Source organism: Astatotilapia calliptera, chromosome 18 (genome assembly GCF_900246225.1).
Source record: "Astatotilapia calliptera chromosome 18, fAstCal1.2, whole genome shotgun sequence".
Taxonomy (NCBI): domain Eukaryota; kingdom Metazoa; phylum Chordata; class Actinopteri; order Cichliformes; family Cichlidae; genus Astatotilapia; species Astatotilapia calliptera.
Window position 1 is genome coordinate 20,745,193 of NC_039319.1, and position 27,974 is coordinate 20,773,166.

Below are 27,974 nucleotides of genomic sequence, written 5' to 3' on the forward strand. Positions count from 1 at the left end.
ATCATTGGACGAACACATTTGAATGAAGAAGGGTGACGTTTTTGTGATAATGTAGCTGAGACAAGCACGAGCTTTATTATGTTTGAAAGTTTGACACGCCTTGGCTTTCAGCGTGCACACTTGTGGGGCTTCGGCACTGTGTATTATTATTTAGGAGGGTGAAAGTCTGCACATTCCCATACTTATTTTTAAAAAGAGAATAAGTATGTAATGGCCAATAGCCCAAAACTGTCACTTGCTAGCAGCCTTTTGGAGGAGGTTTCAGCACCGTTACCTAGCAACGAGACCCCGCTAGTTGTCATGCATGCTGCTGTCACCGCGAGTCCAGACGTTCAGCGCTGCCTTTTATCCATTATTAATGATGCCACAAAAAACCTGTTCAGGAAGGCATATGTCAAGAAAGATGGGGGAGATATTAAACCATCGCTGCTAGTTTCGAGACCGGGATCAACTTAAAGGTAATGGCACACTGCTGAAGAAGAACCAGCCGGCTAAACACAACCAAGGTAAGTAACCACCGCCAGCAAAGCATTTCAGTAGTACTATGTCACTGAAATGCAGCTCAGACTTACATGCAGAAACAGTACAGACGCTTAAACGTGTTTGGTAACACTCACGTGTAACTTGTAGTAGGAGATATATGTACTTTATATACTTTTGCTCCACTACTCTTATGAAATGTAGTTATTACGATTATGGTATCAAGTACCTGAATACATATATCACATGACAGTTTTTGTTAACATACATGCAAAAACTTATGAGCGATTGAAATATCACATCAGGGTATTATATAGGTATATTTAACTCTATATTAATGATGTGCAGTATTAACAGATTCCTGTGTGTTGCAAAATGCATTTTACAACTTGTTTTGTATAGATAATAGTTTTATATTATAACAAAGACACTTTTGTTTTAGCATAGTGGTTTTTTTCTTGGTTCAGAGTGTCAGGGGCTACACAGCAGAGTCGTTATGATATTGTATTTTCTAATTAGGGTTTTATTTAATTTGATTTTTTGTCTTTAATTCGGTTTAGTTCACAGAGTGTATTTATATAGTTTAGCTTTTAATAGTTTCAGTGTTAGATTTAGTCTTTTAAATTATTATTATTGTATGGAGGACATGTGTCAGATGTAAGATTTAGGAAAATCAGTACAGGTTTTATATTGAAAACACAGCTTTTAGAAAGCAGTTGACTGACAGTCTTGCGCACATCTAAAAATGTCAGTATTCACGTCCATCAGTGCCTCATCAGCCACATTGTATCTAAATTTTTACCAAAGTCACAGATACTAAAACTAAGGATTTTTTCTATTTTATGAAGGAAGAACCCATTTAAAACAAATTATTTATTTCTGAATGAAATAGATGAATTACTTTTAAAAAAATATTTATCTATATATTTATTTATAAGCCTTCTGCTGCTGTCAGACACTCAAAACAGACACAATACGTTTCACCCAAGCATATAATTAACTCAAAAACTTTACACCCTTGCAGCACGCAATCTTCTGTGCACACATTGTATTGATTGTTGAATAATTGACACCTTAGTGCTTTTTGATCCAGTGTTGTCACTTTGCAGGTTGCGTTGCTAAGAGATGAATGGTGCTTCGTTCAGTTTTCTCACCCTGCTTTTTTCTTAACAGAGGTGAGGAGATATTGAACAGTGCATCCATTTTTCTGTTGCAGAGTCCATGGAGGGAGACCTGGGAGAGTCGGATGAGGATGTTCAGGGGGAGGACAGACCCGTAGTGCTGTGGGAAAAATGCATCGAGCAGAGCTTCTTTGTTGATCTCAGTGAGGATGAAAGTCTCCACTTAAGTGATCTGGAGAGTTCTTTGGCCTTGCATCTGTCCCAGGCAGAGTCTGCTGCCTCTGAAGCAAGCATCCATCTTAGTGGTAAGACATGCAGGCACTGTTGTTTATTGTGTCAGTTTTCTTGTATACTACGGTGAATTAGTGCGTATATAATCAAAAGTTTACATAAAACATTTTTTTTAATAATACATCATTATAAATATGTTGGCATGCAGAATGTTAAACATCTGCTATGTTTTTTTGCTCACTTCAGGTGTGACAAAACAAATGCAATGACACATATATTGTTTTTGCAAAGTCATGAGCTAGTTTTCACTCTCATCATTAAATGGCCTGCATTTGTATAGCGCTTTACTCAGTCTCTAAGGACCCCAAAGCGCTTTACACTACATTCCGTCATTCACCTATTCACACACACATTCACACACTGGCAATGGTAAGCTATGTTGTAGCCACAGCTGCTCTGGGGCGCACTGACAGAGGCGAGGCTGCCGGACACTGGCGCCACCGGGCCCTCTGACCACCACCAGTCAGTCACCACCATTAGCCTTAATGGAATCAACATGACCCTGTAATTAGGTTTTCATGGTATTTGGGTTTTTAATTTGCAGGTGACGCGGAGCTGTCTGGCTTGGATGACTCCTCCTCAGAGAGCAGTGTGGGCAGTCTGAGCGGGAGGGTTCTAGAGAGCAGTTCCAAGAGAAATCTCTTACATGTGTCTTCCCAAAGATCAAACACCATGCAAGATAAGCAGGGAAGTGAGGACACTGGACAAAATACCAGTGATGAGGATCAGGAGGACTTGCCATATGATGGCAACATTGGAAGCCCTTACTTCAACAAGAAAGATTATTCTGAGGGAAACATTAGCTCTGATGGAGGACACACTGTTCATACAAGTCCTGATCTTTCTGGTCAGCTTGAATTGGTGCAAGAAGATATCAGCACAAAGCAGGACAACGTTTTTGATGCTTCCAAGCAAAGTGAGCTTGGTGGACCGCATCCTGGTGCTGCAGACATTAACCAGTTATTGCTGCGGCACTTCTCCCACGAGGAATTGCTGCGGTTGGGTAGGCTGATCGAGGCAGAGACCCTGCCAGAGGTGTCCCTGTTGGAGAGTGCAGACGACAGTGTTTTTAGCCAGGCTCCAACACACAACAGCAAAGCAGTGAATAATAACCACACAGAGAGCTCAGATGAAAAGAGTAATGCTGCATCAAAAAAAGCAAGTTCAGAAGAGCAGATAGAAAAGAAGACTCCTACTTTCACATCTGGTGCTTGTGCAAACAGCATGTCCAACTCTGAAAGTACAGATTCTAAGCAGAGCATTGGGGATTTCAGTGCAGATGAAGTAAAGCAGGACAAAGCAGATGAGGAGGAAGAGCAGGTTCAGAGAGTTCCTCTGGTGCGTACAAGATCCTTCAGTGAGATGAAGTATGGCCAAGGCCAAGTCCATTACCCGCTCCCCGACTTCTCCAAGGTTGCCCCTAAAGTGAAAATCCCCAAAACCCCAGCCAGATCACTTCCTCAGTGCCCTAGCACCATTCACAGAGCTCAGTCTTCCCCAGGCATGTTAGAGGTGATCAGCAGAGTCTTGGAGGACTCAGTCCTGCCAGCCGGGAAAGCTAATGTCTTTAAAGATGAAGAAAAGCACACTCCTCCTGCACTGGTGCACCATCTGCAGGTAGAAAGCATTCAGATCATATCTTTGCACTGCAAATGAACCTTAGACTTTCAGTTTCTTTAGCTGATATTTTCTGTCATCATTGCATTACTGTTTTCTTAGATAGAGCTGTAACATCCATCCTCTCTATTTTCTTTAGGCTGAATATGATAAATTACTCACCAAATACGCAGAGGCAGAGAACCTCATTGATCAGATGAGACTAGGAACCAGTGTGAGTTCTAAGGTTTCTTCCTGGTGTAATTCACACAGGCCTGTGTTAAATTAGTTACATTTCAAATGTAAGATACAAAGGTATTTATTGCTTTTCACAGAATCAGCTCTCCTCAGAACTCATGCTTTATTTAGAGGATGATGATGAAGATCAGGGGCAGTTAGCTGAGCTGAGCCATCTTGGATACAAAGCTCCTCATCTTCCCTCATCAGGTACGGCTCCGTGTCCGACATCTGATATCATGAAAGGTTAACTGCCTTCTACTACATGAAAATAAAGTCTGACTGGATTCCTCAGAGAGTGATCAGTTTAGATGACACATTTTTTAATGAAACCTTTTAATGACATTGAAAGAATAACTGAATATTTATGACAAACCAGGCCTGTGTATCTTTATTTAAACACCGAATGATCAGAAAGTCGAGTTAAACACTACGTTAAAGGCATGTTGTGCTCAGGCCGGCAGCTGCTCTCCAGTTTGTTGTCATTTTAGCTGGAAAATAGATTGATTATTTTATTGAATCCAGTATTTTGCCTTAGTTTTGTGGTGCCCCCTAAATATTTTGCATACTGATCCCTCCATACAGTCGGTGTGTGGCTCCTGTCCAGCTATAAGACACAGATAGTTAAGAGTTAATACTACAGAAATGAAATGAAATGTGCCATTATTCATTTTAAAAGGCCATTCTGTTAGAGTAACCAGCTGCTGGCTGTGAGCAGGGCTGCAGCTGCTCAGCCTGGCTGTGGTGATTGAAGCTGTTTACAGATACTGCTGTTGTCCTCCAGCTGCCAGTGTGGTTTAACCTGCACTGCTCTGGACAGCTACAGTAGCATCTGAGCCTGCGGAGCATCGCTGACGGGGACTCGGGCAATGAAACCATCACTGGGTGCACATAAAAATTGGTGTATAATGTTACAGCAAATAAAAACAGTCATGTTAAATTTAGAGTTAAGGTGGCATGTCATTCTGCTGCAGTAATCACAGCTACGGTCTGTCTCTACGGCGGTTCTAATAAAGCTGCAGAACCAGTAAATCTAGCACCCTTTGTAAACACAGTGGTGCAGATTTAAACCCCAGCATGCAGCAGCAGCGAGGGCTATACTGACTAACTGTAGTTTAATAATTTAAATAATACTTTATAGTAATGCAGAAAAGCCTTTCTCCATAGGTGATACTAGATAAGGGAGAGGTAACACACAAGTTTTTGTCAGGGACTCTAAAGTTAGTGTTGCCATGATCCTTGAGGGCCTCTGTTGTGATGTTATTCCCAGCCTAGTGGTTTGAGCTACATTACATCAGCTCTGACCCAACCCACCCTAACCCTATCAACTAATCACAGCAGAGCGTCCCTCACACTGCCACGCCTCTGGCTGAGCTAATGATTTGGTCTGGATGCATTTTGTGCTTGGCAGCATTATTTATAAAAATAAGTAAATAAAGCTACAAAGAAAGATATATTGGCAGTACAAATCCCAGAGGATGTGTCAGGAACATTTTACTCATAACTTATTACCTTAATTATGTTGAGTGTGTATGACTCCCATGTTGGCTTGTTTTCAGAAAGCTTAAATGAAAAAGCTGAGTCAGCTCTCGTCAGCACCATTAAGGAGGCGGCCTCAGCTTCCTCCAGCGAGCTTCAGGATAATCCCAGTGATGGGGAAAGGATGACCGCTGAGCTGAGAGACATCATCAGCCAGTTCATGCAGAAGGTGTGTTTGAAAATGACTACAGCTATTGTACAATTAAACGCACACATATTTTAAACGTTTACAAACCTTCTGCTCTTCAGGTGGATGAATTTAGATTTACTGTGAGCAACATGGCTGTAAGCACAGAAGAAAAGCAAATGGTAAGGATCCTTTACATCCTACATGTAAGGTAAACTACATTTCAAGCACAATTTGGGGCCTGCTTTTTTTCTGCATGGGCATTAGTATAGACTGATCCTTTTGCAGATGTTGAGGAGCATGATGGAGGCTCAAGACCAGTTGGAAAGAAACTACATCAGTAAGAAGGAGGAGCACAGAGCTCTGGAGATGCAAAACTACATGGGCTTATCCAGGAACACTGGCACTTTTGATGCTAACAGGTCAGAGAGACCCCGGGGTGGCAGCTGTAAGTGTCAGTATCATGTTTGTGCACCCATTTATGTGTGTGTGTGTGTGTGTGTGTGTGTGTGCGCGTGCAGACTAGTGGAAGGAGACATCTTTAGGATAGGCATGCATCTTGAGGACATTAAGGAGATCATAGACAAAAACGTGTGTGATCAGATTTCTCCTCCTCACTCAACATCCACTCCCACGTCCACGACTGTACCCACTCCTGTCTGCATGTTCACACCTTCACCTCCACCTTCCCTGCATGAGGTAAAAGACACACAGAAAATTCACGTTTAATGTTTTTGCCACACTATTCATATTCTCTGATTTGGGGCCTTTTATAGTCAGAATACGCTGTGAATAGTAAAAATGCAATGCTGCATATCAACAGTTCAAATTCATACTAGTAGCAATGCAATTGTAGGTTTCCAAAAATTGTGTTGTTATGTTTAATTATTTATCTGCAAAAAATGACATTGTGAATATTTTAAATGCTTGTTTTGAATAAAAAGGTCTTTGCAACATGAGGTGTGATCAGAAAGTTCTGAAAAGCCTTTTCTGACTTTGATTTAGTCTGGATCGTTTTCAGCGTAGCTGCTACTTTCAGATCTGTCAGCGGAACTTCTGTTATGCACTCTGTTGGATGCTGGAGGAGCTCCAGTGTTTTCTTTGTGCTCATTACCTGAGGCTCCACATTAAAGCTTGTAAACTGCACTCTTCAGCTGAAAATTGCTGTTGGCCGTTTCCTTATTGAATTTCTCCACAGGATTGAGCTTCTGTGAAGCATCATTTGAGGCTTCTTCACAGAAAGCCTCTGTCACCGTGATTGCCTCAAGTTTCTCAGGCTCTTCTTGGGCCTACAATTCATTTTCTTTTCAGAGCATTTGTTTCAGCTCCAGGGTTTCTTGGATGAGACCGTCCACCTTTGCAGATGACTGCTGACTGCTAGTTTGTGTATACATTCATCTACAAAAAAAACCAGCCTCATCTGCTTTGGCCTCCGGAGCTGGTGGTTAAACTCCATGATTTTTTAAGAGGGTTTTTCCTCTCTTCCTCTTCTTCTCCAAATTAAGCTCAGCTAAAAGCCTCTTATAAGTAGCTAAATGTTTGGTTTTCATGTTTTGAACAGTTGCCTTCACACTGGTCACCTTATCTACATTTTTTTTCTTGGAGTGCAGTTTTATATCTGCTTTTTCATGGTGGCTGCTTTCTGTCTTTTAGAGTCAGAAATATAGATTGAGAAGAAATTATAATAATCTCCTGTGCTCATGCTGCCTTTAAGGCTGAAATATATCTGCTCAGCCCTGTTGGTATGATAGGGATCCTTATTTGCATCCATGCCCTGCATCTTCATTTGTGACAAATCCTTTCCTGGTACAGATGCTAAGTATGTGCATATGTTTGCATTAACTTTTATGTTTCAGGGGCAAAGTTATAAGATGGACACAGAGGAAGAAGAAGAGGAAGAAGAAGCAGAGGAGGGCAGTGACCTTCAGATAAATGGTGGATCAGACCAAAGTAGTGAGCTCGTAACTGCTGACCCTCTAGTGAAAAACTCTGGACATGGCAGCTGCCAGTCACGGTACCAATAAATTTCTTCTTTGCAGTCTAATGTTTAGGTTTTAAACTTAAAACTTAAATTTTAAATCTTTCTTTTGTAAATATAACATTTTTATAGTTTCTGATATGCAGCTAATATACAGCTCGGTGGCAAATGTGCTGAAAAATTAAAGATGACTTGGATGGATATAAGTATACTGTAATAAACCCCCTTGTCCTGGCTAGCTGTTTATGCTGTGAGCGGTGCATACGTGTGTGTTTGTGCACGTTCTCAGCCTTCCTGTGGGCAGGTAGTGTTTCGTGTACACAGCTGGTGTTGGGTTGCACAGTACGGAGGGAAGGGAGTGCTTGGATCTGTGTGCAGGTATTCTTCTCTGGCCTGTTTTAGGGACTCAACGGGCTCCTTGGTTGGACTTGATGTCTGTAAAGATGAGGATGAGGAGAGGAGCTCTGGTTTGTCAGAGGTGGCAGATCACAGTGACATCTTAGCTTACCTGTGTGGAAACAAGACCACCTCACACGAGCAGTGGACAGTCAGCAGGTCAGTGTTGTGACTGTGAGGTGACTGACTCTCTGTTATGGCTTCTTATTGCTGTTTTTTAGTTTTATATTTAAGTCTTCATAATGCAAGAGATCTGTTTTTGCATAATATATTATCATGCTCAATACAGAAAACATAGGCATTGTCTTCTTCTCATAATGCTTTTCATATCCTACTGTTAAAAAAAGTTTTGAAACAAAACCACTGCTGTTTATTACACTTAGACTTTATACAGTAAACACTTGCTCTTTCTGCAGCCACAGCATCAAGGATAGAGTCTCCAGACAAAAGGATGAATGTGATCTGGGTGACTGTGTTAGTCTGGCAGTGGAGGTCTCCTGTTCCTCTGATGCACCAAGAGGCTCAGAGAGCCACAGCTTCTCAGAGCCGGATCTCAACACCTCATGTGCCTCGCAGGTCAGTTGCAGATACAAGCTAGCCTGTTTGACCGCTGCTGTCTCTTCCACACAATTAAAATGCAATGCAAATGTTCATGCATATCTTTTGGTTAAAACCTTGTTATTGATGCACAGAAGATGGTGAGTTCAGAGACAGACAGCGGATTTGGGAGCTCTTACTTGAATCATTCGGGCTCGGGATCATTTCAATCAAATCTGCTTCCAGAAAGGTGTGAGTGAGAGTATTTTAATGACTGGTTCACCATCATAAACATATCACATGAGCCTAACATGAGAATACCTTAAGCTGAGCTTTTGCTTCTGCAGTGTGTTGTCCCAGAAAGAAGGTTTAAGTAGCTCAGACAGTGAAGACTCGTGCTCCCACCTGCAAACAGCCATCCACCCTGCCATCACTGGCTACCAGTGGGCCAGCCCCCACCCATCTGTCCTAACACAACACTGTGGAGCAACAGCTGGAGTGGATCTGTGGGTGGACAGTACAACTAAGAACCCTTCAGCAATGCTGCAAGGTGAGTAATCTCCATCACTGCATGTTCACTTTTTATGTCATGTTTTCTGATCAGTGCTAAAGTTCCTCGTGTCCACCACTGACCAAACAGGATCTGACCAAAGCCTGTCTGCTCAGCACCATCAGCTCGTATCTCAACCTCTACTTGGCACCTCCATGGATACTGATGGCAGAGGCAGCCCTCTGCGCTCCTGCTCTTGTAATAGGTCAGTATGCCGAAAACAAACACCAGTGTTAGTGAATAATCACTGCACTGCTGTGAATTCAAATGTTAAACCACTGTGGGTAAAATTATGAAGAGTGTGTATAATTAACATGAAAACAGCAGCAAAATAAAGTGGCACTTTATGGGAGTGGGACTTTCACCCTTTGAAAGTGTTGGTGCTCAACCTCTTTAAGAAGAAATAAAAGTTAAAGCCAGAGGGCAGTGTAGGACGCAAATTTGGTCTTGCACTTTTAAAGTGGCAGCAGACAACTGGTTATAAGGCTTATAGGAATAAATCTAATGCAAATAATTACTGTTGAGGCCACTCTTGAAACCTTTGAATTCTTAGAGCTCTCCCTTGAAAAACAGCTCATCTGAGATTCACCCTTTTGGTTTCAATCTCTCTGTGTTGTTGCCTTCATTACCTCGATCAACAACTGTTCTTTTTTTTTTTGTTTTGAAGGGGTTTCACAAGTATGTGGCTTTGTTCTAGCAGTCAGCATTTAAGCTAAATATTTGCCCGTATCTACTGGAACTTTATCATGACCTTTTTTCCCATTTTATGAACATTTACATTTCTGTGTCGCTCGTGTGTGACCAGTGAGGCTATCCTGGCCTTGCAATCGGAGGTGTCTAGGCTAAAGAAGGACCTGGAGGTGGGCTTAGTGCAATTACCTCACTTAGCTCAGAAGATGGACTATCTCACCTCAAAATACAGACAAGAGCGCCAGGAGCGCCGGTCCAGAACCAGGACTTACCAAAGTCCAGCCTGTAACAGGTGGGACTCTGATCATCATGGTCAATGAATGAAAGATGGACATTTTGTAAGGTGTTATCATGTTGATAGTGACATGTATTATATCTAGTAAACTAACAAGTAAGAATTTCAGTTTCATGATAAACATTTAAACAGAAATAACCATTTAGAGTCCAAATGTCTTCTCATATTGATTATTTGTATCATAACATGTAGAGTGGGGAATATCAGCAGCAGAGATGTGAGTAACTTCAGTTTCAGTCAGGCAAGGCTGGAGGACTGGATCTCATCAGACATGGACCCCAGCCAGAGCAAAGGTAGACCCCCACCAGCCATAAAACTGTGTAAACTCCAATTGTCTGGCTCTAAGTTCCCTTCCCTGCTTTGACATGAGTGCATGCAGATGTTACTTCATCCTTTTAATGTAATTTGTTCGTTTGCTCTTCAGGCACAGACAGCAGTGAAACAAGCTCTGAGATAATGTTAAAGTTACACAGTTCACCAGCAGGGAGCAGAAAAGGTGGCAGAGGCGTATCCTCGGGACCTGAGTTTCAGTTTAAACACCAGGCGGTCCAGCCCAAAGGAGGTCAGAGCCAGAGTCACAGCAGAATTTTGTTTCACTTTATTTGGATGATTTTCTGTCTGATTGTCTTTGAACTGAACATTCAGTTTCTCCTGCTGCGTGGACAGAGGGAGGCCGCTCACTGGAAACTTCTGGGTTGAGAAGCTGCAGTTTAAAAGGAAAGAACGACATGATGTCTGACTTCAGACCACAGAGTGAGAAACTGTTTCATGTCAGGTTTTGTCCATCAAGGTTTTGATTTAATGAGTTATGAAACTGACCTCAGTAAATGTATTAGTGTTATCTGGATGAATAGTGTAAGGGCTGTAATACTGTAAGGTGAAAAGGAAAATCACTGCTGTCAATACGTACTAATTCTTACTGAGCACACTGTTGGTCATGTTTCTGTGATCTACAGTTGTCACAAATAGTTTACACTCCAAGGACAGATGGTCTCTTCTCTCCAGCTCGTTTCTCCAGAAGCCGCTGTTGCAGGTCAGCTACGGCTCCTCCTGCAGTCTGCCGGCCAGGTAAAATACAAGCATTAACTGCATTGATAGAGATATTTATCAGCTGTACGCTTCATAGTTTTTTCTTGGGATAAATCATTCTTTTTTGCTACGTGTTGTCAAATCCAGCTATAAATTCAGGGAGCCACCGCTGCAGTCCATGTCCCATCACAGAAAACCTTCCACTCAGTCAGACACAGCACTCCTGCCCAGCAATGTGTACTTTCAGCGGACACCGTCTCCATCATCCGTGCCCTTCAAGACTGGCAGCAGGACAAGCAGACGTAGCAGGAGCAAGGTCAAATGTCTCAAACTTTAACGCAAATCAGATAAACCAGTTCTCTTTATATACAGGAACATCTGCTGTATATCATAATAAAGATCAGGTCTTTACTGTGACATACACAAGTCTTACTTGGCTTAAGGGACAAGTTTCTTTGGTTTTCTAGGAAGAAGACGTGAACAGGACTCTGGACCAGGCGATTGAGATGGCTCGCAGCATGAAGAGGACCACTGACCGCATGGCCAGGAGGCTGTCTGTAGATCTGGCTAAGGCTCAGCTACACAGGAAACTGCACCACATGCAGTCACAAGGTGGAAGGAAACATCTGGAACCTGGCTATGGATGAGTTTATACTCTCATCTCTTTGCCTGATACCTTTCTGAAATATATTTTAAATAAAGTATATCTGATTCACAGATGTGATCTGTGATACGTTTGTTTTTGTTTTCTTTTGGTTTAAACAGTATCGTCTATAGTAGTAACATGTATAGTACGTTTATAAAGTTACTGATATTTTTATGAATGGGCAACATTTTTTAAATATGAAATGTCTTCATGTTTTGATTTGATCTCAAGGCCTCTGAAGAACATTTTTATCCATCCATCTTAACTGTATTCTTACCAAAATGTATTCAAAAGAAATGCTGTGAGGCACAATGTGATCTCATAGTGACGACAACAGTAGACATAGAGTACATTGCGACAAGTTGAAGCAATAAATGTAAACTTATTTTCACAATGCTCCATGTCACTGAACACCCTGGTAATCTTTTTTTAATGTCAGGTGAAATATAAGAAGTGAAGCTACAGTGAATGTATGATTTACAGATGGAAAATATAGGAAGTAAACACATAAAAAATATAAAGTGACATAAAATTCAGCTTGATCCTTTTTAATTGGGTGCCGCAAGTGAAAATACATCCTTAACCATCCTTAGACATCAGATGACTCTCTCTGATATTTCACCTCTTTACTTTGCCTGCTTCAGTTGTGTGTTTGTGATCATTTTCCTGCAGAATCATGCAGTGAGTTTCATGCGTTTGGCATTTGTAGTTTTTTCCTGTTTGTACCTACTTTGTTTTTTTTCTTTTAACTGTGATGTCAGTGCACAGATTTGGAGACAATACCTCTTTCTTACGACTCTCAGTAAATGATAAGAAACAGCAGCACAGTGCAAAGATTCATACATGTTGTCGACACTGAAATGCACCTTAAGGTCCCCACACAAAGATACGGGCACACACCTGTCCTCGGGATTAAAGCTGATGTTATTACAGGATTGCAGGAGGTTATTGTCCGCCGAAATTCAAACACACTTTGATGTGATGGCCTTTCTCAGTCATGCACTGGATTCTAAAACTTCTTGTTGTGCTGTGCAGTGAACAGTGCGGTAGTAAAGGTTATCTAAAACCCACTAGTTTAATTGGTTTAACCAGTGTGTGAATGGGTGGATGACTGGTTGTGTAAAGCGCTTTGGGGTCCTTAGGGACTAGAAAAGCGCTATACAAATACAGGCCATTTACCATTCATATTTTAAAACAAAAAATATTCTGGCATCTCTTAAAGAAAGTTCGTTTTTAGCTCTCTTCCAGCAAACTGACTAAACCAGCTGATCTCCTCTGCACATCTAAGCAGAAGATGCAGAGATCATCCTTTTTTAAATCAAAATAAATAATAAAAATATAAAAAAGATGAATGAAAGACAGGGGCAGGTGGTTAGCAAGATGACAAAAGGCTGATAACTAGCAGGAAAAAAAGACATCACATTTAATACAATCACATATTTATTTCAACAAATTATAAAATGTGACAGAAAAACAGTGATGCAAAAAACTTGACAGTAATATAAAGTGAAGTCGAAGCAAAGCTCTAGCCTTTTACTTTTTAAAAATACTGCAACTTTCTGATCATGAGCATTACTGCAGCTGAACAAACTTTATTTAACACAGAAATAAAAGCAGAAATATTTAATGTACTAACAGGAAATAAAGTCACTAATTAAGATTTCCTGTGACAGCAGTCCTACTAGCTGTGTTGATCTTGGACAGCAGGGGGCGTAGCTTTACCAACTATATAAATCTGGGACTCTCCACCATTTGACCCTAGAACAGAAGAAGCTTCTCAGATGAGAGGTGAAACGTCTTCAAGCAACTTAAAGAACCTTCACAGACTTATAGTGGTCAGTAGAGTACAGCAAGTTCAACAAAAGATGTTGTTGGGTGGTAACATGATGTGAAAAATTTCACTGATCCTATGCTGTGTCAGAATTACTCAGCACATTACAGCCACATGTTGGATCAGTGGTGTCTGACATGCTCTCAGAAATCAGTATATTTTCCTTGACTTTGTATCTTCACAGATGGGTGAATGAAAACACTACATATGTCCCACAAAAACTTGTTAGCCACAAGGACGGAGTCAAATGCAGGCCTGATTAAATCTGCGGGGGTCTAGTCGGTCCTACTGACACAAACCAGCCTAATGTGACCAGATCCCAACAAAGTAAATGCGGGTCAGTGAGTGTTTTTGTTTGGGACATGTTACTGATGGTGAGAGGTGGTTTGAAATTTTCATACATTTAGACATCAAGCATGTGAAGGAACTGACATTAATGTTAGAGATATTTTTGGTCTTTGTAAACTTGTGGACTCCACTTTTCTGTTGCAATAAAAGGCTGACAGTTTAGCTTAGTTCAAGAAATCATCAAATCAAAGTCAAACGTCATAAACGTCATATTTTAAGTTATAAGCGGCATGGATGTGAGTCTTGAGTCACCCCTGTTTTCCTTATATTCGCTATTTCTTAATGACATGACTTTCAGACACTGTTGATCTGCTCATCTTTCTGACTCCTGTCATGTCTTCACTGCAAATTGCAAACCACACTGAGATGTACAAGCTAAAAAGCTGTTGGATGATGTCATTCATTTAACCCCCTCTGGTCCCGGCTGCATACTTCTCCTTCTCATCACTGTCATACATTCCTGCTGTGAGTGCCACAGGATAGGAGGCTATAAATAAGGGAACTTGTTTTTTTTTAATGGCAAATAATTTCAAACACTCGAGAGTACAAAGACATCACAAACTGACACATATTCTGTCTAGCTAAAGATAGAGGTTATTGAGGGAAAAAAATACTTAATCTGTAAAAACTTCACTTTTAGAATCAGAGAAAGATGAAAAAAGAGAGAGGACTGGAGTATATATGGACTAATATATATCTATATACATATATAGAAAGAGATAGATATAGATAAAATCAGATAGTGGATTTTAAACTTGTGTGTGTTTCTATGTGTTTCAATTCTATTCTATTTCTTGGACCGCTTCCTCCTCAGCCTCCACTTCTTCAGCTCTGGAAACATCCGTCTCATCGTTCTCCTTTTTGTCTGATTTCTGCTTTTTGATGACCTGGAGAGACGATACACAATCCATGTTACTGTTCCTACACTTCTCAGCTACTACTCAGTTTCATACATGCTTTTATTTACTCTGATGTACCTTATAGTAGAAATGAAGGGCAATGTTCTCCAAAAGCAGAACCAGAGGCAGGAGAACATATCTCAGGATTGGAGTTCTTGAATCTGTGGAAAGAGATCAGTCATCATCACTTACCACAGAACAAACTGTCATATAATTTATTTTGTTTTAAAGACATTGAAACAAATCTTGTGAAAAATCTCCTCATAAATCATGTTAACATCAATAGATTATAAAACAATGGGCTCCCAGTGAATGAAAAAACCCTCTCCACGAGATGGAGGTGTGTCCTCAACACAATATTACCCAGTTATGGTTTAGGAGGCGTGGCTCGATCTGACAAATATGGTGACCACAATACAACATTGCAGACTGTACAACAGCCACTAATGAACTACCTACAGTTAGGTTTAGAAAGCTTTAGATTTGTGTTATTTTAAGTGTGTAGCCACACTTACATGATGTAAATGTGAGACTCAAAGTGATTTTGAAGGATTCAACAAAAGTATTTAGTGTGCTGTGAAGAAATTAACATTTTATAGCCACAATTTTCAGGCACTTAACAGGTGTGGGTTATTTCTTTGTTCAACTTTTTTCATAACATATGGCATCATTAAACTTGATTAAAACCACATACTTACAAAAAATGTTTAAATATTCCAAGTATTTTTTAAATCCTTTTTCTGTGTCATCGAAAACCTTCCAACATGATGCAGTCAAACTATCACTGCCATGATCAGTAGATGCTACTGACTGTGTGTAGATGGAAGAACCATTAGCAGATGCATAAAGACTGAGAAGACTGAACTAAAGTGTGCCATTTCTTTTGGCTAATAACAAGCATTAGCAAAACAAAGGCCAAAAAGAGAAACTGAAACCCTTAACATGGAAAACACACTAGGGCAAGATAAAGACCTGCTCTGTCCTATGGAAAAAGAAGACTACGACTTTATACAGTACAGACACACACGGGCAATCAGGGAAGCAGAGACAGCCGGGGAGAACAAGACACAGCTGAATTAAATCACAGAAAACTAAACAATGGAAGCAAAACTAAAAGCAAAGCACAAGGAACACTCGCTCTCGAAATCTCGATAATTAAATGTGGAAAACAGACACATGAATGAATGAGCAGAGAACACTGAGCGAGGAATTAAAGCAACGAGGAACTGAAAACAAGACTAAATAGACTAAGAACAAGTGCAAATGCTAAACAAGACTTGAAAGTTTAAAAAACTCAAAACATTACGTAAACTGACCCATGACACTCACAGCAAACAGAAATATTGAGTTCTGGTGTTTGCTTAACTTACATATAACGGAGACATAAATCCACTCCGCCTCAGGAGAAGTGAATGTTCCTTCTGTCAGAGTTATCTCATACACACAGCTGTAGCGGCCCTCGTGTCCAAAGTCAGCTACAGGGAAACTAAAGGAGGCTGAGCTGTTGACAGATGTCTTATTGTGTTTCATGTTGGAGCCAGAGTAGATGAGATTGAAAACTCCTCCTGAATAGCGATCATTGTTTGAGCAGGTGAAGATGAAGCTGTAGCCCTTCATGATTTCTATAACCATAGCAAGTCTTCCATCTGGAGATGTCACAGAGATCCTGGGCTGCTGCAGCAACACTGAAAACAAAATAAACAACAAATAAAGAAGCTCTATTGAAAAAGAGGCACCACCTGGTGGCGGAAAAAACTCTGTCACTCTTTTAATGCGTGTGTCATGTGTGAATATGATCCAGATCTTTTTAACTGACTGAAAACATTTAATCCATCATTAAACAAACAAGACAGCTCAGGATTGTTGAGGTGCTAGAATCGTTTATCCCTCAAGAATAGGACAACATTTCTCTCCCAAAAGTCCAGCAATTCTTTGGTGCCCAGACAATTCAGATTAATTCAGTTTTTATAGATATTGAGAATTCAAAACACCTCAAGGCGCTTTATATTATAAGATAAAGACTGTACAGCATTAAAGAGAAACTGCACCCTATGAATTAGCACTTGGCAACATTGGGAAAGAAAGGCTCCCTTTTAACAGGAAGAAACCTTTGGCCAAACCAAGGATTTAGATTTTAGATTTAACAGGGAGTCAATGAAGAAATGCCAACATGGGAGAAATATGCGTTCTCTTTCTCTCAGTCTCTCGCAGCTGTATTTTGGATTAACTGAAGGCTTTTCTGGGAGTTTTTAGGGCAGGATGAATATGAAAATCTTTATTCACATGGCATGTATTTTAATTTATTGATTGCAGTGAACACTGGCATGAAATTAAGTTGGGTTTCTGCAATCTTAGACATAATTGGGAAGTGACTATTAAGTGTTGTCGTTGATCGATGAACTGCTGAAATTAAGACTTCTTATCTTAATGGATGTTATATTTTCATGCTAATAACCTGTAGTGGGCGTAACAAGTAAACACAGTATTTTCCTGTCACTGTAATATAAGCAATAGTACATTTTATTACCAGTAACAGAGACGGTGACAGAGTCACTTGTGGAGATGCTGGAGTCGTGTGAATATTCACACTGGTACAATCCATCCTTGTCAAAATCTACTTTGAGGATCTTGAATGTAGCAGAGTTGGTGGTTGATGGTTTTTTCTGACTGAATGAGCCTGAAATCTGCTTCAGAGTAAATTCTCCTTGTAGAAGCTGCTGGCTTTGAGGTGATATTGAACAAGTGATGCTGACATCGCTTCTCCACTCAACTTTACCAGCAGGAATCATGAAGATTCTGGGCTTTGGAAGGATCACTGAGGAAAACAGCAGTCATGGAGAGACGATTCAATTAAAAATGGCAAAAATTTACTTTATATATTAATAATTGTCATGGAAATTTCAAATAAACCCGCAAACATCTCGGTGAGCATGATTTCAAGTGAGCTTAATAACATATTGCAATATGAAGAGACTCTGGTCAAACACCTAAGCGGTCTCTGACAATGGCTGCCATCCTCACATCTTATATACCCACACTGACAAAGACTCTATGTAACTCTTACATGTTACACATGTGTGTTAGAGCATAAGGCCCATTTACGGTGCACATGAAAATGTGCTTCTACATTACTAAAGTGATATGGTTAAACTATGTGATCAATACAAAAAGAAAGAAATCTCCCACCACATAACAGTATTTAAATATTATTGATATTTAATGATAAATATTTAAAAAAATAATTTCTCACCTGAGCAGACAACACCAGCATCCTTTTGGTGAGTACAGTCATGTGTCCCAAATCCTCTGTGCTGACACTCAGTCAGAGATCTCTCACTTCCTGAACAGTCCACATCATCAAGCCAGATGGATCCACTTCCCTCACCAAAGCACTCTGTGCCGTTCCACAGCCGAGCTCTCTACAAACCACCTCAGCATCATTTATGTCCCAGTTATCATCACAGACTGTTCCCCAAGTGTTGTTGTAAAAGATTTCGACTCTTCCAGAGCACAAAGTGCTTCCAGATAATCTGACTGGCACACCTGGGCACAGTGAGCATAATAAACAATAAGACAAAACATTTTGATGGACTGAATGTTATTCAGTGTGTAATTGGTTCATGAGTGCAATCATTTGCAAACTTTACATCACTGAGCTGCTCAATGATCATAAAAATCAAACAAAAGAACAGTCCTACAGTCCTATTTATATACTTTATGTTAAGTTCACATTTCAGTGTTATAGGACGCTTCAATCATATTAAATCGGTTTCTTTTGACAGTTCTCACTCATCACTTTATTTGTCAGGCTGTGAATAATTAATATTGAATGATAACAAACAAGTCAAGCTAATAATTTTTCATAAATGCTGGAGTCGTAAATAATATTAATGACATAATATTAAAGACAAAACCAAGAAGTAATGAAATAAATAGTAAAAAATTGTATTGACCTTTATTATTAATTTACCTTTGATTAGTAAAGTTTCTTACCTGAACAGACAACACCAGCATCCTTGCTGTGTGTACAGTCATGTTTCCCAAATCCTCTGTGCTGACACTCAGTGAGAGATCTCTCACTTCCTGAACAGGACACATCATCAAGCCAGATCGATCCTCTTCCTTCACCAAAGTGAGTGGACTTAGTGGCTTTCAGTGCTGTTCCACAGTTTAACTCTCTGCAGACCACCTCAGCATCATTTATGTCCCAGCCATCATCACAGACTGTTCCCCAAGTGTTGTTGTAAAAGATTTCAACTCTTCCAGAGCAACGAGTGGACCCAGTTAATCTGATGCGTGCACCTGAACTCAGAGTACATGCATTTAATATTTTAATTGAACATTATTGTGAGACTCATTTCTGTACATTAAATAAGTTTCATTCAGCTCACGTTCACTCAGACTCACAGTGCACAAATACATGGCAATAACTACACACAGACCCACATTTATGTCTTTTAATTACTGGCAGTTTAAAAAGATGATGGAAAACATATTTCTCTGTAGATTACAGCTACATTCATAGCAGAACATTTTCAGGGGTGTAATTTCCGGGAGGTTATGACCCCCCCCCTCCCCAATAAAATTATGAATTATCTCGCATAAATAGGCTGTTCATATTCTTTACTCATTTCAAGTATTAGTATTATTTGTATTAGTATTATTGAACATTTTATTACTGAAAAATGCAGGATGTGCAGGATGGTTACTTTATGAGATGATTTGCAGTGATCACCCTGAATTTTAGGACAAAATAGGCAGAGAAGCAAAACTACTGTGAGTTAATGATAAATCTGTTGATGATGAGAGATGTACCTGAACAGATGACACCAGCATCTTTATGGTGTGTGCAGCCATTTTTCTCAGACCCTCTGTGCTGACACTGGATTATAGACCTTTCACTTCCTGAACAGGCCACACCATCAAGCCAGATTGGTCCACTTCCTTCACCAAAATGAGCCTCTTTAGGAGGTGCTAGTGCTGTGCCACAGTCTAACTGTCTGCAGACCACCTCAGCATCATTCAAGTCCCAGCCGTCATCACAGACTGTTCCCCATCTTTTTTTATTGTAGATTTCAACTCTTCCAGAGCAACGACCTGACTGATGCCCAGATAATCTGATTCCTAAACACAAAACACAGAAAACATATATTTGATTATGATTGTAATGCGTTCTCCTATTTAATGAAGGAAATGGTTTCAAAATCTTCCGACAAGTGAGCCTTTATAACTGTTGCAAAAATCCAAAAGACAACATTTGGGGCTAGATTTGCTAACATCTGCAGTAGCCTTCATGCAAACTTCAATTAATGTCAATTAAAACGTCTCTGACACACAACTTACAACAAATTACACAGATCCTAATGCCAAATTACTGGATCACAGACAGCAGCAGCTATTTTAACATTTTTGGATGATTTTGTTTAGAAGTCTCAAACATGTAAATCTCATTCAAACAGATATATTTCTCTCTGGTTTAGAGCTGGGTTGGATTATTTTGAATTGAATACAGTGCGTGATTTAAAAAGAGTCTCACCTGAACAGATGACACCAGCATCCTCACCGTGTCCACAGGAATGTGTCCCAAATCCTCTGTGCTGACACTCAGTTAGAGAACTTTCACTTCCTGAACAGGACACTTCATCAAGCCAGATTTGTCCTGTTCCTTCACCAAAGTGAGCTGACTGAGTGGCATTCAGTGCTGGTCCACAGTCTAAATGTCTGCAGACCACCTCAGCATCTTCTGTGCTCCATCCATGGTCACAGACTGTTCCCCATATTTTATTGTGATAGATTTCAACTCTTCCAGAGCACTGAGTAGACTGATGTCCAGCTAATCTGATTCCTTATCAGAAAACACAGAAAATATATATTTAGTTACAAATATAATGTTTTAACGATAGCAACATCTGTGTCAAATATATTTTTTAAATACAAGTCAGTAATTTGAAGTTAAACAAGCGGGTAAAAAAGATAATAACCAGACAATAGCCAGGAAGCAGATTGGTGGCATGCAGAGAAGCTAATCGAGGAGGAGATAAACAAACATGAAGACAAAACCTACTTCACACCAGAAGGAATAATGACAAAACAGAGATAAGATTAGGACAGAATGGACACAAAAGGGAACTAATATCATCTGAGGAACTAGAAATATGGATAACAAAATGGCAAAATCTAAAGGAGAAAACAAAAATAGCAATCCAAAAACACAACATGGAAGACAAGTTACACTTCAAGAACATATGAGCTCAAACAGACAATCAGACCGAGGGGAAAAAAAGGAAGTAAAACCTAAACGTAACCTTCAATGTAAAACAGGAAGTAAAAAAACATGATGCCTTTGTGTAGATATTTCACTCATTTGAAGCACAATCAAACACACAGTTGATGATGCAAAAAATAGCACAGCTTACATATTTCTCTGTATTACAGGTGCATGAATCAAAAAGAGTCTCACCTGAACAGATGACACCAGCATCCTCATCATGTCCACAGGAGTATGTCCCAAATCCTCTGTGCTGACAATCAGCTAGAGAACTTTCACTTCCTGAACAGGACACTTCATTCAGCCAGATGTCTCCTGTTCCTTCACCAAAGTGAGCTGACTGAGTGGCTTTCAGTGCTGGTCCACAGTCTAACTGCCTGCAGACCACCTCAGCATCATTTAGGTCCCAGCCATCATCACAGACTGTTCCCCATGTTTTTTGCTGGTAGATTTCAACTCGTCCAGAGCACTGAGTGGACCCAGAACCAGCTAATCTGATGGGCACACCTAAATGCAGAAAACACAAAGAATCTATATTTTAAACAGAGAATAAAGTATGTTTTGAATGTTTTCAGTTGTTGATTATGGTAACTATTTCAATATGTTCATGAAGTTTTGATGACATTAATTTTTACCCACAGTTAAAGACACAAATGACAAAAGCCACATATAATCCCCACGGTGGTGTTTGGCCAAAGCCACCGACAGTTTTAAATTGATGAATAATGGACAGATTCCTGTTTGGATTACAGGTGCATTGATAGTAGAACATGTTATTACTCAGTACTGCACAGTTCATACGGTTACTGTATGAACTCAGGTCCTCTGCTTACCGTGAAGTTCAGGATAAAGCATAATGACAAAAAACACTTCTAGGTGGTAAAAATGATAAGACAGGAAGTTCATTTACTGGCATTTGACATTTTTTGGACAGTCCTAAATATATCTTACCTGAACAGATGACACCAGCGTCCTTTTGGTGTGTACAGTCATGAGTCCCAAATCCTCTGTGCTGACACTGAGTTAGAGAACTTTCACTTCCTGAACAGGTCACATCATCCAGCCAGATTTGTCCTGTTCCTTCACCAAAATGAGCTGATTGAGTGGCCTCCAATGCTGATCCACAGCCTAACTCTCTGCAGACCACCTCGGCATCATTTAGGTTCCAGCCATCATCACAGACTGTTCCCCATCTGTTGTTGTGATAGATTTCAACTCTTCCAGAGCAGCGAGTTGACTGAGGCCCAGTTAATCTGATTTCTAAACACAAAACAAATAACTAATTATAAATGAAAAGTTTTATTCTATTTAATAAAGGCAGCTATTTCAACATCTGTGGCAGATACATCCACCAATGTCCACTAATTTGAAGTTTAAAAAATGACAATAACTACACACAGTCCAGTGAGTATCTAAATGAAGAACATGAGAACACGTTACACTGGGAGAACATTGGAGCTCAGAGACAAAATCAAATCAAGGGGAAGACATATGAAGGTAAATATGTTTTAAAATTTGAGAGCCCGTAGAATCAAAAAGTGAGAATATGTAGAAAAACTTGTATTTTAAAATTTTGTAAATTGTAAAAAAAATTTATACACTAGTGTTTTCAATTCACACTTACAGAAAAATATTCACAAACCTGCAGAATGATATTTATATAAATATACTTTGAGCTGCAAACTTGTAATTCAAATTTTACTCATCCAGAGATCCATCTTCCACTTATCCAGGGCCAGGTCAGGGGGCAGCAGCCTAAGCAGAGAACATCAAGGCGTTCCCAGGCCAGTCAAGAGATATAATCTCTCCAGCATGTCGTGGGTTAGCCCCAGGATCTCCTCACCTAGTGGGACATGCCTGGAACCACTCACCCAGGAAGCATCCTTGTCAGATGCCCAAACCACCTCAACTGGCTCCTTTCGATGTGGAGGAGCAGTGGCTCTACTATGAGCCCCTCCAGGACGGCTTAACTTCTCACACTAAGAGAAAGGAGAGACACTGTTCTTTTTCAAACATTTGTCTTACTATGGGGACGTGCAGACCCCTGTATTGACAGATAAGCTCATCTGAACGACTGACTGTCATCTTAGGACTCACACTTAAGACAGTGTGGAATAGAGATCGTGTAATGAAATCAGCCTGTTGCAAAGGTCAAAGGAGAAATCCAGCTTGGTGCTGCACATATTTCCTCTATAGCGACACCACGAAAGAGGGCCCATAAGGTTGCCATTCCTCTTGTAGAATGAGCACGGCGCTTCATTGGGGTACAGACTAGTGCTGGAATACTCCAACTTAATTACTGCTGCAGTCCAGTGGGAATGTGTTCTTTACTAATAGGCTTGCCAAAATGTGGCTTAGCCCAGGAAACAAACAGCTGGTCAGACCTCCTGAAAGCCCCAGTTCTCTCCATAACCGGACAGTGAACGTGTAAGCACTCCTGTTCATGGGAGGAGAAAGCAGTGGGGGCCAAACACCACTAACTCCAATGGCATGCATTGGAGAGAAAGGTATTTGAGGACAAAGGCTGGATTTAGCCTGAATGTGACCCATTAATTATCCAGCGTGAATTGGATGCACTGTTTCTGCATTGGCAGTGTATGAATATTGCTGATGCCAGCAGCTTCAAGACAAAATTTCTTCTTCAAGACAAAATTTGTTTCTCCACTTGACTTAGTAGCTCAGATGGTGGCTGTGAAACTGCCCACAGCACTAGGGATGAATCCCACTGGGAACAAGAGGTTTAGCGGACTGCCTTGTAGAGATTCTGGCAAACTATCAGGCAACTCAGGAGGAGAAAGTGGTGCTCTACCTGCACTGTGTATAGTGTGGGTGGAGTGCTGCCGACTTCGACTGAGAACATTGTCAGGCGGTGGTAGGAATGCTTCGAGTCCCTCTTTAATCCCACTGGCACATCTTCCGTGGAGGAAGCAGTGTCTGGGGACGAGGGGAATGACTCGTCTATCTCAGGGGCGAGGTCACTGAGGCATTTAAACAAATAGTTGGTGGCAGAGCCCCTGAGGTGGATAAGGTTCACCTTGAGTTCCTGAAGGCTCTGGATATTGTAGGGCTGTCTTGGCTGACACGTCTCTGCAATGTTACATGGAGATCAGGGGTGGTACCTTTGGTACCGAGGCGGTGCTTCCCATCTTTAAGAAGGGGGACCAGAGGGTATTCCAACTATAGGGGGATCACACCTCTCAGCCTCCCTGGGAAGGTCAATGCCAGGGTGGTGGAAAGGAGAGCCCGTCCATTAGTCAAACCTTGGATATAGGAGGAACAATGCGGTTTTCGTCCTGTTCATGGAACACTGGAGCAGCTCTTTATCCTTTTACTTAAACCAAAAACACAAAACTCTGGGTCGCAGACCCAGTACTGTGACACCATGGTCCTCGGCTGGAAAAGGGTGAGGACCAAAGGGGTGAAGTACCCATTGGAGTTCCTGCCCCAAGTGGAGAAGTTTAAGTATGCCGGGGTCTCGTTCACGAGTGACTGGAGAAGGGAGCGGGAGATTGACAGATGGATTGGTGCTGCAGACACTGTACCAGTCCGCCATGGTGAAGAGAGAGCTGAGTGTAAAAGCGACCGAAAGAACAAGATTGAGTATACAAGTGGCAGAAATGAGCTTCCTAGGAAGGGTGTCTGTGCTCTGACAGAGTAAGAAGTTAAGCCATCCAGGAGGGGCTCAGAGTAGAGCCGCTGGTCCTCCACATTGAAAGGAGCCAGTTAAGTTTGACTCAGCAGAAGATGGATGGATGGAATGAGGTTTAGACATCCATTGTGCCATCATGCCCCTTTCATTAAAAGACAGACTGCTATTCCCAAGTTCAGAGCCCCTAGAATATTAGTAGCCCTCAGTCACAACAGACTGATGCTGCTCCAAATTATCAGTTTGCGAGCCTATATGTGCAAAGGACAGGACCCTAACCCACCCTGTCTGTTGATGTTCGCCACCACAGAGACGGATGATAATATAAACTAGACTAAACTCAGCTAGGACAAACTAATAATACTAGTAGAACCTTAACAATCAAAATACAAAATAACTCAGCATGCTGGGTCACAGACCCAGCACCATGACACACGTGTGCGAGAGTTAACCAGATCCAGTCACACAACAGCTTTTCTAAAAAATATATTTTAAAAAAGGTTTACAAAAAAATAACTAACAGACATATTTCTCTCTAGATTACAGCTGCATGAACAAATTGTTACTGAATACTGTTCATGATCCAAAAAGTGTCTCACCTGAACAGATGACACCAGCATCCTCACCATGTCTACAGTCGTGTAAACCAAATCCTCTGTGCCGACAATCAGTTAGGGAACTTTCACTTCCTGAGCAGGACACATCAGCCAGCCAGATTTGTCCTGTTCCTTCACCAAAGTGAGCTGATCGAGTGGCATTCAGTGCTGGTCCACAGTCTAACTGTCTGCAGACCATCTCAGCATCATTTAGGTCCCAGCCATCATCACAGACTGTTCCCCATCTGTTGTTGTGATAGATTTCCACTCTTCCAGAGCAAAGAGTTGCCCCAGAATTATCAGGATCAATTAATCTTATCTGAGCATCTAAAAAAAGAAAGAACAGATTATGAGAACAGATGTGTTTTAGTTTTTAAATACTTAAAATCAAGAAGCAAAAGGTAAACGAGCTAAAACTTAGTTATTCTGATCCTCCAAACATACATTTCTGAGTAAATCCATTAACAATTCAAATAAGGAAATGCAGTGAGGCAACAGAAAAAAAACTGAATTCATAATTAGATTTTTTATTATTTACTTGTCCTCTTAAATTAGAGTTTTAAAAAAATCATCAACATGATATTATGGCAAAATGTGTAAAACGCTGGTCCGTTTCACGCTTTGCTTCACCAAAGCATGAAAGGGACACTCATGCAGAAGTTGCAGTTGCACACGGAGATGTTTTATTTCAAACAGTGGCGGTACTAGCCTGTTTGGTGCCCTGGGCGAACACTCCCTCTGGTTTTAATTTTGAACTCCAGTATGAACACCCATCCCCCAACTCGAGGATCACCACAACATAACCTAACAGACCTACACCTTAGTTTGCAGATTCACTTTGTTTAGGGTTTATTTCTGGGATTTCACACAACCCAGGATTCAAATAATGAATACACTTACAAATGTAGATTGCTCGTTTGAGCTGCAGCTGCTTAAAATTGGTAACAAGGATCCTTCCTACTGTGCTGTGGTGTATCGTCCACCTGGATATAACAGGTTATTTTTATCGGAGCTCAGTGACTTCTTATCCGCTACTATGAGGCTGTCTAGAGTGCTTATAGTTGGGGACTTGAACATTCACGTTGATGATGACTCCGACCTATTCGCCAGAGACTTTATGAACATTATGGATTCTTTTCATTTGACTCAGCATGTGTCCGGTCCTACACACAGTAAAGGTCACACACTGGACCTTGTTTTTACTTTGGGTTTAAATATTGATTTTATTTGCTCTGAGGACATTTTTATTTCTGATCACTACAGGGAGTGCAGAATTATTAGGCAAATGAGTATTTTGTCCACATCATCCTCTTCATGCATGTTGTCTTACTCCAAGCTGTATAGGCTCGAAAGCCTACTACCAATTAAGCATATTAGGTGATGTGCATCTCTGTAATGAGAAGGGGTGTGGTCTAATGACATCAACACCCTATATCAGGTGTGCATAATTATTAGGCAACGTCCTTTCCTTTGGCAAAATGGGTCAAAAGAAGGACTTGACAGGCTCAGAAAAGTCAAAAATAGTGAGATATCTTGCAGAGGGATGCAGCAGTCTCAAAATTGCAAAGCTTCTGAAGCGTGATCATCGAACAATCAAGCGTTTCATTCAAAATAGTCAACAGGGTCGCAAGAAGCGTGTGGAAAAACCAAGGCGCAAAATAACTGCCCATGAACTGAGAAAAGTCAAGCGTGCAGCTGCCAAGATGCCACTTGCCACCAGTTTGGCCATATTTCAGAGCTGCAACATCACTGGAGTGCCCAAAAGCACAAGGGGTGCAATACTCAGAGACATGGCCAAGGTAAGAAAGGCTGAAAGACGACCACCACTGAACAAGACACACAAGCTGAAACGTCAAGACTGGGCCAAGAAATATCTCAAGACTGGTTTTTCTAAGGTTTTATGGACTGATGAAATGAGAGTGAGTCTTGATGGGCCAGATGGATGGGCCCGTGGCTGGATTGGTAAAGGGCAGAGAGCTCCAGTCCGACTCAGACCCCAGCAAGGTGGAGGTGGAGTACTGGTTTGGGCTGGTATCATCAAAGATGAGCTTGTGGGGCCTTTTCGGGTTGAGGATGGAGTCAAGCTCAACTCCCAGTCCTACTGCCAGTTCCTGGAAGACACCTTCTTCAAGCAGTGGTACAGGAAGAAGTCTGCATCCTTCAAGAAAAACATGATTTTCATGCAGGACAATGCTCCATCACACGCGTCCAAGTACTCCACAGCGTGGCTGGCAAGAAAGGGTATAAAAGAAGAAAAACTAATGACATGGCCTCCTTGTTCACCTGATCTGAACCCCATTGAGAACCTGTGGTCCATCATCAAATGTGAGATTTACAAGGAGGGAAAACAGTACACCTCTCTGAACAGTGTCTGGGAGGCTGTGGTTGCTGCTGCACGCAATGTTGATGGTGAACAGATCAAAACACTGACAGAATCCATGGATGGCAGGCTTTTGAGTGTCCTTGCAAAGACAGGTGGCTATATTGGTCGCTGATTTGTTTTTGTTTTGTTTTTGAATGTCAGAAATGTATATTTGTGAATGTGGAGATGTTATATTGGTTTCACTGGTAAAAATAAATAATTGAAATGGGTATATATTTGTTTTTTGTTAAGTTGCCTAATAATTATGCACAGTAATAGTCACCTGCACACACAGATATCCCCCTAAAATAGCTAAAACTACAAACAAACTAAAAACTACTTCCAAAAGCATTCAGCTTTGATATTAATGAGTTTTTTGGGTTCATTGAGAACATGGTTGTTGTTCAATAATAACATTATTCCTCAAAAATACAACTTGCCTAATAATTCTGCACTCCCTGTATGTTATTGTTTTTAACTTGTCTTTTAATGAGCCTTTGTCCCCCGTCAGA

At 40.8% G+C, this 27,974-nt stretch overlaps 1 protein-coding gene across 4 annotated transcripts; it reads left to right on the top strand.

Moving 5' to 3' along the window:
* Nucleotides 1-39: 39 nt before the first annotated feature.
* Nucleotides 40-11,583, top strand: aknad1 (AKNA domain containing 1). Of its 4 annotated transcripts, none has more exons than XM_026150548.1 (22): nucleotides 40-506; nucleotides 1,697-1,906; nucleotides 2,437-3,509; nucleotides 3,649-3,723; nucleotides 3,824-3,935; nucleotides 5,285-5,433; nucleotides 5,514-5,573; nucleotides 5,680-5,813; nucleotides 5,913-6,090; nucleotides 7,248-7,405; nucleotides 7,772-7,924; nucleotides 8,182-8,341; nucleotides 8,458-8,552; nucleotides 8,650-8,852; nucleotides 8,943-9,057; nucleotides 9,658-9,834; nucleotides 10,030-10,130; nucleotides 10,262-10,399; nucleotides 10,483-10,590; nucleotides 10,794-10,905; nucleotides 11,014-11,182; nucleotides 11,334-11,583. In XM_026150548.1, the coding sequence occupies exons 2-22, from the start codon at nucleotides 1,702-1,704 to the stop codon at nucleotides 11,511-11,513; spliced, it is 3,855 nt and encodes a 1,284-aa protein (XP_026006333.1). In that variant the 5' UTR covers nucleotides 40-506; nucleotides 1,697-1,701; the 3' UTR covers nucleotides 11,514-11,583. The 4 variants fall into 4 exon arrangements, with proteins under 4 accessions (XP_026006333.1, XP_026006335.1, XP_026006334.1 ...); XM_026150550.1 differs by having other exon boundaries at nucleotides 10,504-10,590; XM_026150549.1 differs by having other exon boundaries at nucleotides 8,461-8,552.
* Nucleotides 11,584-27,974: the final 16,391 nt, after the last annotated feature.